The sequence below is a fragment of the Egretta garzetta genome, unplaced genomic scaffold (assembly GCF_000687185.1).
Source record: "Egretta garzetta isolate BGI_Z169 unplaced genomic scaffold, ASM68718v1 scaffold430, whole genome shotgun sequence".
In the NCBI taxonomy this organism is placed as follows: domain Eukaryota; kingdom Metazoa; phylum Chordata; class Aves; order Pelecaniformes; family Ardeidae; genus Egretta; species Egretta garzetta.
In genome coordinates this window covers 2,316,886-2,326,162 of record NW_009258267.1, presented here as the reverse complement: position 1 = coordinate 2,326,162, position 9,277 = coordinate 2,316,886, and the positions used below count along the sequence as shown (strand labels likewise).

General features: G+C 36.9%; 1 protein-coding gene across 1 annotated transcript in view; it reads right to left on the bottom strand.

Annotated features, from left to right (window-relative positions):
• ME1 (malic enzyme 1) overlaps positions 1–9,277 on the bottom strand; it is a 141,872-nt gene extending 132,595 nt beyond the window's left edge. Inside the window, exons 1-2 of the mRNA XM_009649151.2 lie at positions 9,147–9,277; positions 786–935 (exon numbers count right to left, since the gene is read on the bottom strand). Coding sequence (XP_009647446.1) covers positions 786–935; positions 9,147–9,277 — 281 coding nt within the window. The remainder of the gene's footprint in view (positions 1–785; positions 936–9,146) is intronic.

The following is a 9,277-nucleotide window of genomic DNA, read 5'->3' as shown; positions in this document are numbered from 1 at the left end:
GATCTTGCAAGCTTCTTATTCTAGATCAATGCCTTGACTGTAAAAAACCTATTTCTGTTAACAGAGCTATGCACATACAGCTCATTTATCTCTTCCTTTGCCAGAAAATTGTACAGAAGGCTCCAAAGTGTTGTTCCAGTTCGCACTTGGAGGCACTGGTATACACAAGGGTCTCAAACAGCAACCACCATAAATCTCAAACTCTGTGGGCTGATGTCCTAGGGGCAGAGTGAAACAGAAGCATCTATCCTCATCACTCTATAAATAAAGATATTATACACAGGACAAAAGCACTCCAGTAACCAACCTATGAAACAACAAATTATCAAGCAGTGAGACAGGCAGTTTGATGAATATTTTTAAGATGTCTGTAGTACATAAATAATGCATCCTTAGTTTGTATACATATTATTTTTATATATCTATGTATAAAATACCTAAAATATAAATTTTTATATAGGTAAAAGTCCATGCTCTTCAGGTTGCTAAGACAAATCTAAAACTAAGGATCTATTCTTCTCTGGTCTAGTATCATGCAGCTAGGATTCCAAAAAAGACAGTTAATGAGATTAAAAATGTACCTATGTTTTAATACAATTAGAACAACCATTTGCCCTCTTAATGCAATACAAATTATGGTTTAACGTAGACCAAAAGTGTAGTTTGAATTATCTCAATTATTGCAGTTTTGGCTTACATTCAGCTACGTTAGAAAACCCCCGCAGAAATCTGCCAAGAGGCAAATAAGATACAATTACTTTTATTTGAAGTATAAACTTACATACCTTGGCCTCCGAAATGCTAAACCATATTGTTGGCAAGCCAGTCCCACAGTGGGAGTATAAACAATCGGCATGAACCTTTCAATGTCAGAAGTCAGCACTTTATAGAAAAGCTTTTCATTTCGATCCTGAAGACTCATTAGTAGAATGTATCTGTGGAGAATTACATATAATTAGACAGACATCGAGTGAACACATAAAATAAATTTAGAAACACAAAGGTGTTTAGATAATTAATTAAAGCTATGTTTGTTCTATAACAGCCTTTTTCTTGTTGGGACTATTTAAATTCCTCCTTCTCTTAATAGCACAAATGGTTGAGACACAAAGGATAACAAAAATGGTTGAGGCAGAGAAGCTGAAAACATCACAGAGTTGACAAACTCTACATACTCAGAAAGCTAACCCCTTCTCAGGTATAAAACACTACACTGTGACTGAGTATGTGGTCTGTCAGAACCTTATCCGTACATATAGTTGTTCCACTTGAAATGAGACCATCATCAGATAGAACTTAAACAAGCTTACTCTCTTGCCCAAAAACCCGAAACTAAAAATGTTAGTTTTTTCTACTCTCACCTTGATAGAAATTTCTCTTAAATCCAGACTAATACTTCAAATAAATACTTCACCTGAACACTGTAGGCCAAAGCTTTCAAAAACAAAGCATACGCATATGGCCTTTCGTCTCCACTCACCTTGATAGAAATTTCTCTTAAATCCAGACAATACTTCAAATAAATATTTCACCCGAACACTGTAGGCCAAAGCTTTCAAAACCAAAGCATACGCATATGGCCTTTCGTCTCCGAAGTCTATGTAATGAAATCTGCAATGTTTTATCTCCTAATGGAAATCAATTTTTATTGCATTTGAAGAAGTTTTATATTTATTTAAAAAGAAAACCAATGAGAAAAAAAGAGGCAGAGAAATAAGAGTGAAAAAAAGTTCATGCTTAGCTTGATCTACTTTTGACTACCATCACTCTAATATTGAATAAATACACTGCTGCTCCAAGATCCGAACTGGGAAGCCAAATGCCAATGCTGAGTATGAGAGATTATACGAGTCTATGACTGACTTCAGGTTACACTAGTTCATACAAGTATGACTCTGGTCACTTTGTGAACACTCAGTATTTAGGAATTTGATGATCCTAAACCCCACCTCTCTATTCATTAGTTTTAGTAAGGTTAAGTACAACTTTAAAAATTAAGTAGTCTTCTATACCAATAGGCTTACATAAAATCTTTAACTTAATTATGTATACAATTTATGTAGGTTGGGTTTTTTTTTTATTTACAATGGATTACTAATTACTTATACTGAAAAAGTTTAATATGCCCACCATTTTATTACACCAGTGTTGAGGAAAAGCACACAACACATTAACTCCAAAAGCCTAGAGGTTTGTGCACGTAAATATTATCCACCTGATATTTCCTTCAGCATATTCACACATCACATGCACCAATAAAATCTAATTCATACTTTAGGAAGACACAAATATAGTCAGGTAACTATCTAATAAAGAAAAGTTTAGTAAATCTGCATTTGTTTTAGTCAAGGTAGCTGGTCTATCCCTGCATACCAAGAAAATATTTCTTCCACAATCTGCTCTATAAATCTTTAACAAGCACTATAAATGATGCCAGTGCGGCCAGCTTGGCAGCGGTGACTGTAAGGAGGTGACAAAAGTAAGGCAAAACAGTGTCCCACCCCTTGTGTCACTAAGAGTACTTTGGACCCTAAACGGATAAAGGTCTAGAAACCAAAGAGTTGAAGACGTACTCTAAATAGCATCACCAGGAGGCATCCTGAACCATCTTTCAGCACACACATTAGTTTTGAATGTTCTCCAAGGTTAAATTATACCCTGCACTTGTACTTCTCATCTACAAATATACATACGTACTAATTTTCTTTCATATTATTACATTTCCCTACTAACCTTTCATTTCCCCAGTATTTCATTATGATATAGCGTATCTTTCAACGTCCTTGAATTCTTGGAGCATTTTCTTTATTAAAACCTTTCTCCTGAGGATGATTATTCCAACATTTACCTTGAAATGCAAGTTCATTCACATATAGCTGTGAATACATTTGAAGAAATTCATTTTGTTTCCAGAGGATCTTGGAAGTGATGTTAGAGAATATCGTGCATACTCTGGCCTGCTCTATACCGGAGCCTGCAAGCATTCATGCAAGCCACATGTTTCAAAGCAATTGCCAGTATATTTTTTTTTTTTCTTTTTATCACTTTCATTTAAAATGAGATGTGGCTACTTAAGACTTTAAAAGACCTTTTCATCATCCTTTCTTATTACTCAGATCAAGCCTGGATTCTAAATAGGGTAAAGAAATCTTTTACAAAAGAAATTAAAAGTTAGCAAAAGGCTTCCTTAAGGGCTTCAAATCAACAAACTATTTGCTAAAACTCTCAATTTTGTTTTTACTGTCCTATAGCATTAAATTGGGGGGTTAGTTTCTTATTTGCATTCATCATGCCACTTTTATATTCAGGATATGCTACAGAAATTGCAAAGATAATAACTGCATATGACTTATAAACATATTTTCAAATATTACATACTTGGCCATATCCAAATCAGCATAAGAAATATTATTATAAAGTGAAGAATATTTCTAGAGAAGAGCAATTCTGATCAGAAGGCTACTTCTCAGTGGCAGGTATAAAATGTGTCTTCTTTCTCAGCATAACAACTTGCTTAGGGCTATCAACTTTCTCAGAAATTCTTTCTTGAGGGGAAAACCAAAAATGCTTCATCCTCAATGTGGTGTTGGTTATAATGCATTAGACAACAAGTATGCATCTTTTAGCAACATGCAAGTAATCTACACAACTAAAAGCATGAAGTGGTTTTCAGCATTGTGCTTTAAAAAAAGATATATTTAAAATGCAGGATTTAATGGAATCTTTTACTAAAGCCCACATTTAATTGAAAACATAGTGAAAACATGCAATAAAACACTGAGAACAATCATTTGTGCTATAAAAAGGGAGAAAAATATTATCTGTCCTCAGACAAGGAGTCTTGAATGATGACTTCAGGGAAGAGTTTCAGAGGATGAAAACCAAGGCCTGGCAAGTAAGACAGAGGAGATTGCCAAGCATTCAAATTTCTGTATGTCACTTTTCCCCTTTGCCTTTACTTCACCTAAGGACTTTTCATGCTAGCCTGCTATTACCAAGGGAATGAAATACAGTAGCAACAAAAGGATATAAACCAAATATCATCCAAAATCCAAAATAAAACTGATAGGACTACCAGAAAATTACTGATGATTTCTTCGGATAACTGGCCCTCCTATCACTGGCATGCATTTTACAAGGCAAAATGGAATGGTAAAACAAAACAAAACAAAACAAACCCAAAGTTTTTTGCTCTTATCTTGCAAAACATGAGATGAAATAAAGGAAAGTGGGAGGAAACACTTTTACCTTATAAGATACTTAGCTTCATTACTTTGCATCATCAGTATCTACATAGAAATGCTATTAATGACAGAGAACTTCAAGAAAACCCAAAATAACACAGCATTCTCAGGAAAAGTGATTTGATGGCACCTCTCCTAACGTTCACACATCCAGTATAACATCTTATCAGCGTGACTCTTTGAAGAAAGAAAAGCCCAGACGGAAGACGTGGTTGTGTCAAGGGCAATGATTTCAGTGTCAATACAGAGAAAGAAGAGAGACAAGAACATCCAGGGGAGAAAAAAAAAAAAGATTAAATTACTTGCAGAATCCATCACAGCTTTTCCAAATCAAGCTAGAGGAATAGAATTATTTCCTGTTACTGGCTTCCTTTTTGCCAAGCATACCAAGCAATGTGCTTGCTGCTGTTTCACATTCATTTTGTGTATGAACTCTTGGTATTTCAGAGCACAACAATTCCATGCTGCAAGTCAGCAAAGGAGTTTCAGATGTGGCAAAACATGTCATGCCATGGTACTGTCATCTTAGCTTTATGAATTTACACACACCCTCTTTCCAATCAAAATCAGGGCAAGCTACAATCCTGCCAGTTTCAGGTGCCGTCATACATAGTATAAATGTTTAATCAGACAATACCCTTCTGTCTAAGGTACTTAACAGCTTCCACCTTTGCAATATTTAAACACTTATATTTAAACTAAAACTAAACGCACAGATATACACTATCAAATCCAAGCTCTAGGAGGAAAACAACAGCTTCCCTTTATTTCTTTTCAATCACTGCTCCTATGGAAGTGAAGACTATGCCAGATGCATACTGGAAGAATTTTTTTTCGCTAGAATTAGTACATTTACATTCAGTAGAAGGCAATAGCTGCAAGCTCTTACTCAAGGTTGTCCTTGAGTACCTGCCTGTACAGGGAACACTTGAGGTTTTCTTTCAAGTTCCAGTTAAAATCACAGAATGGCAAGGGTTGGAAGGGACCTTAGGAGATCATCTAGTCCAATCCCCCTGCTAAAGCAGGTTCACCTAGAGCAGGTTACACAGGACATCATCCGGATGGGCTTTGAATATCTCCAGAGAAGGAGACTCCACAACCCCCCTGGGCAGCCTGTTCCAGTGCTCCGTCACCCTCAAAGTAAAGAAGTTCTTCCTCATGTTCAACTGAAACCTCTTATGTTTCAGTTTGTGCCCATTGCCCCTTGTCCTGTTGCTGGACACCACTGTGAAGAGTCTGGCTCCGTCCTCGTGACATCCACCCTTGAGATATTTGTATGTGTTGATGACATCCCCTCTCAGTCTTCTCTTCCTCAGGCTAAACAAGACCAGCTCTCTCAGCCTTTCCTCATAGGAGAGATGCTCCAGTCCCCTAATTATCTTTGTTGCCCTCCTCTGGACTATCTCTAAGAGTTCCTCATCCTTCTTGAACCTGGAAGCCCAGAACTGGACACAGTACTCCAGGTGGGGTCTCACCAGGGCAGAGTAGGGGGGGAGGATAACCTCCCTCGACCTGCTGGCCACACTCCTCTTAATGCAGCCCAGGATACCATTGGACTTCTTGGCAACAAGGGCACACTGCTGGCTCATGGTCAGCTTGTCATCCACCAGGATTCCCAGGTCCCTCTCAGCAGAGCTTCTTTTCCAGCAGGTCAGCCCCCAGCCTGTACTGGTGCATGGGGTTAGACCTCCCCAGGTGCAGCACTCAACACTTGCCCTTTTTGAACTAATAGTTGACTAAATAGTCAATGTCTTCTGGCATTCTCCATCAGTGAAGGTATTCAAGGAGCAACTGCAGCAGTATCACAGTCACTCTTCCTTTAAAATGGTTCGATACATGTATAAGTACAGGAGACGGAAGTTCACATATTGCCTGGAAGGACTGAGCTCACACACATGCAACGCACATGTTTTCAGAGCAGGATCTCAATCGACATGCTCCAATAAAATTGTCAGACACTTGACTTGTAAACACAGCTGCAAATCACATTTTGCATGTGCAAGTTTTTGCACACTCAATTCGCGCAAGTGTTTTATCTCTGCAACGGAGCCCAAGATGTCATCGTTGATTGTCTTCAAAGGAAGCATCTTCTGCATACAAACGTTACCAAGCCTTTCAGTCAATGGTCTCAAATGTAAACCTACACAGGTAACACACAGATGCTTTTATTTTGCTAAAAACTGGAGAAAACACCACAGCAATATAATGTCCCACTAATATAAGAGGAAAGTATTTTTTTATCAAAACATAGCATGACATGAATAGTCAATTTAGGCCTGCAGGGTGTTCACACAGGATATAAATATGGTTTCTTAAAGAAAATTTCATTTGCGGAGGACTTGTGGATTTATACCATTTTAAGTGCTTAAGGGCCAACCTGATTTAATTTACACAAATTTGCATCGATCCAAGATTAGCCCTGAAAGCTTATGTCTTAACTGCTATGGACCTGCGTTATGAAATCGTAGACTGGCCGAGGTTGGAGGGGACCTCTGGAGATCGCCTCATCCAATCCCCTGCTCAGAGCAGAGTCAACAAGAGCAGGCTGCCCAGGACCATGTTCAGTCAGGTTTTGAATGTCTCCAAAGATGGAGACTCCAGCCCAGCTTATCCAGTATTATAAACAGAGCCACACTGCTTATTCAGACTATAAGGGGAAGGAGAAGATACAAATACCTCAACCAAAAATTATGGTTGAGAAAATACCGCTGCCACATGCCACAGAATAAAACTGGGAAATAAACACAGCTTTAGAATTATTTTCTTACATTAATTACTACATTCTTAATTGAAGTATTTTGACTAGTGATCACGTTAGTGAGAAAAAAGCGTAACGTTTAATAGTTTCCAGTTATTTTTATGAACCAAAGACTGACTAGTTTTCTCAGATGAAGTATGTCACTAAAACCCTACTAGCAACAACAAATTTGTACTGCAAAGCTGCACATTACACTATAACCCTTATACTAAAAAAAAAAAAAATCATACTAAAAACTGGCTTTATGGTATAAAATGGCAAGCTACAGTTTCATGCTCAAGACACATGGATGTAATGTTTGCGCTTCTGTTTTAAAAATGTGTGGTCACAGCAGCAGGAAACAAATTTCTTCTTTACCCAACTATTTATTTGGAAAAGAGAAAATGCAAAAGAAGACTCATAGGTGGGTAACAATGATATTGAGGTTTTGTTTAATTAATTATATATAGACATTAAGCTTAACAGGGACAGACTTGGAAAAAATTATCTGAAGCAAATGGCTTCTGGAAAACCTTTTATTTACATTTATTTGTAAACATATTTATATTTATTTATACTTCTGTATTATGTATCTATTGTATATGGATTAAGTGTACTTTAAAAAAAAAGTTCCTTTCCTCCCTCACCCCTAAGACAGACACATTTTTCTTTTTTTTAACATGATAAAGCAAGTTTTCTGCAAAGTATTCCCACAATAGTCAGATATAGTTATTTTTATTTTATGATTCCCACTGTGATCAAAACTTCAGTATATGGTGTTTTATTGTGGTTGAAATGGCACAGCCTTCAAACCTCTAATACTCTGTCATTTCAAACCGGTAGATTATTTCTTTTTTCCTTTCCTGCAGAAATCTTTCATTTTGGCAAAGAGCCATTTAAATATCCACAATTTTTTGCTAAAAAAAAAAATTGAAGAATTAGGATGAAAATACTGCTACTTTCCTCTTGAATTTCACATAGCTAGACCTGCAACTTTCAATCTGTGATGTTTTAAGAAACACAAGTGCTTTTCTCCTATGACCTGGAGCAGGATTAAAATTTCTTTGCTAGTAAAGAAACACATGTAACAAGGGGTTAAAAGGCCTTTTTTTCCTCCTGCTTTTAAGTTACAGGTGAATAGAAATTCCAGCAATTCAAGGAGAAACAAAGAATTGGAAGAGCCTTAAAGTCCTAAATGTCCTGGAACATATGAGACAAGCAGCTGTACCACGAAGGGACTACTTCAAGGCAGAGTTAAGGAGGAGATGGGGACAGAAGGACAGAGAAAGTTTTCTCCTACGATAACTTCAGTGGTTGAAGCAGGGGTCTCCATGAAATTTTACTCTTTGCTAGATGCAGGGACTCAGACTAAAACATTCCAGCCTGGGAAGCTGCTACTCTGTGATAACTGATAACGCCCTCACTGGCAGATAGTTAACCTAGAAAAGACACCACAGCTGTGAGCTCTTCACTTACGGGGAAGGCTCTCCTCATCCTATTCTGCCTTCATAAAAAACAAAGGTTGTGGAAACTTTAAATTATAAAAAAAGCATTGCCACCAACAGACAGGTATCTAAAAGTCATGTATTACATACAGATTAAAAGCCATGTATTACGTATAGATAACAACAATCCACAACAGATAAAAGCAAGGCACAGGGGGAAAAATGAAGGAACACGGTTTTCTTCTAGGGCCTATAAAACACTTAGGAAAAAAAAACATTTTAGTATTCGTAAATGTTTAAAGCCCTCCCCAGCTTTTTTCTTTAAAAAAAAAAAACCAAACACAACACTACAACATATTAATTTTATAATATTTTATAAATTTTATATATTTTTAATGCATATGTATCTATCTGCATGTAAAGACATTACTGACTTTTAGTTTCACATGACTTCATTTGCTTCTGATGACCTTTGTATCATTTGGGCATTGAAATAGTAAGTTCACGTGACCAGCACTGGATTATTATAAGTTACAATTAGGAGCTGAGTTTTTGAAGAAAGCATTCTAGCAAAAGTATGTATGTAGCTTGAAGATTCCCAATCATCAACCACCACAGCTCGATAAAAACCCACAAGATTTCATCTATACTGCCAGAAAAAAATAAATAAGGGACTCATGGTTTGATAAGTATGATAAAAGTTTCATGGCCATTCTTTACCTGTCTAGGTCAGATGTCAGCCTTTCAAAATTCTTAAGAATACTATAAACCTGGGCATCTTGACCACGAAAGCAAGGTGGCAATAAGCCATGAATATTCAACTGTTGCCTCTCTTCCAAGGTAAAAGCCAT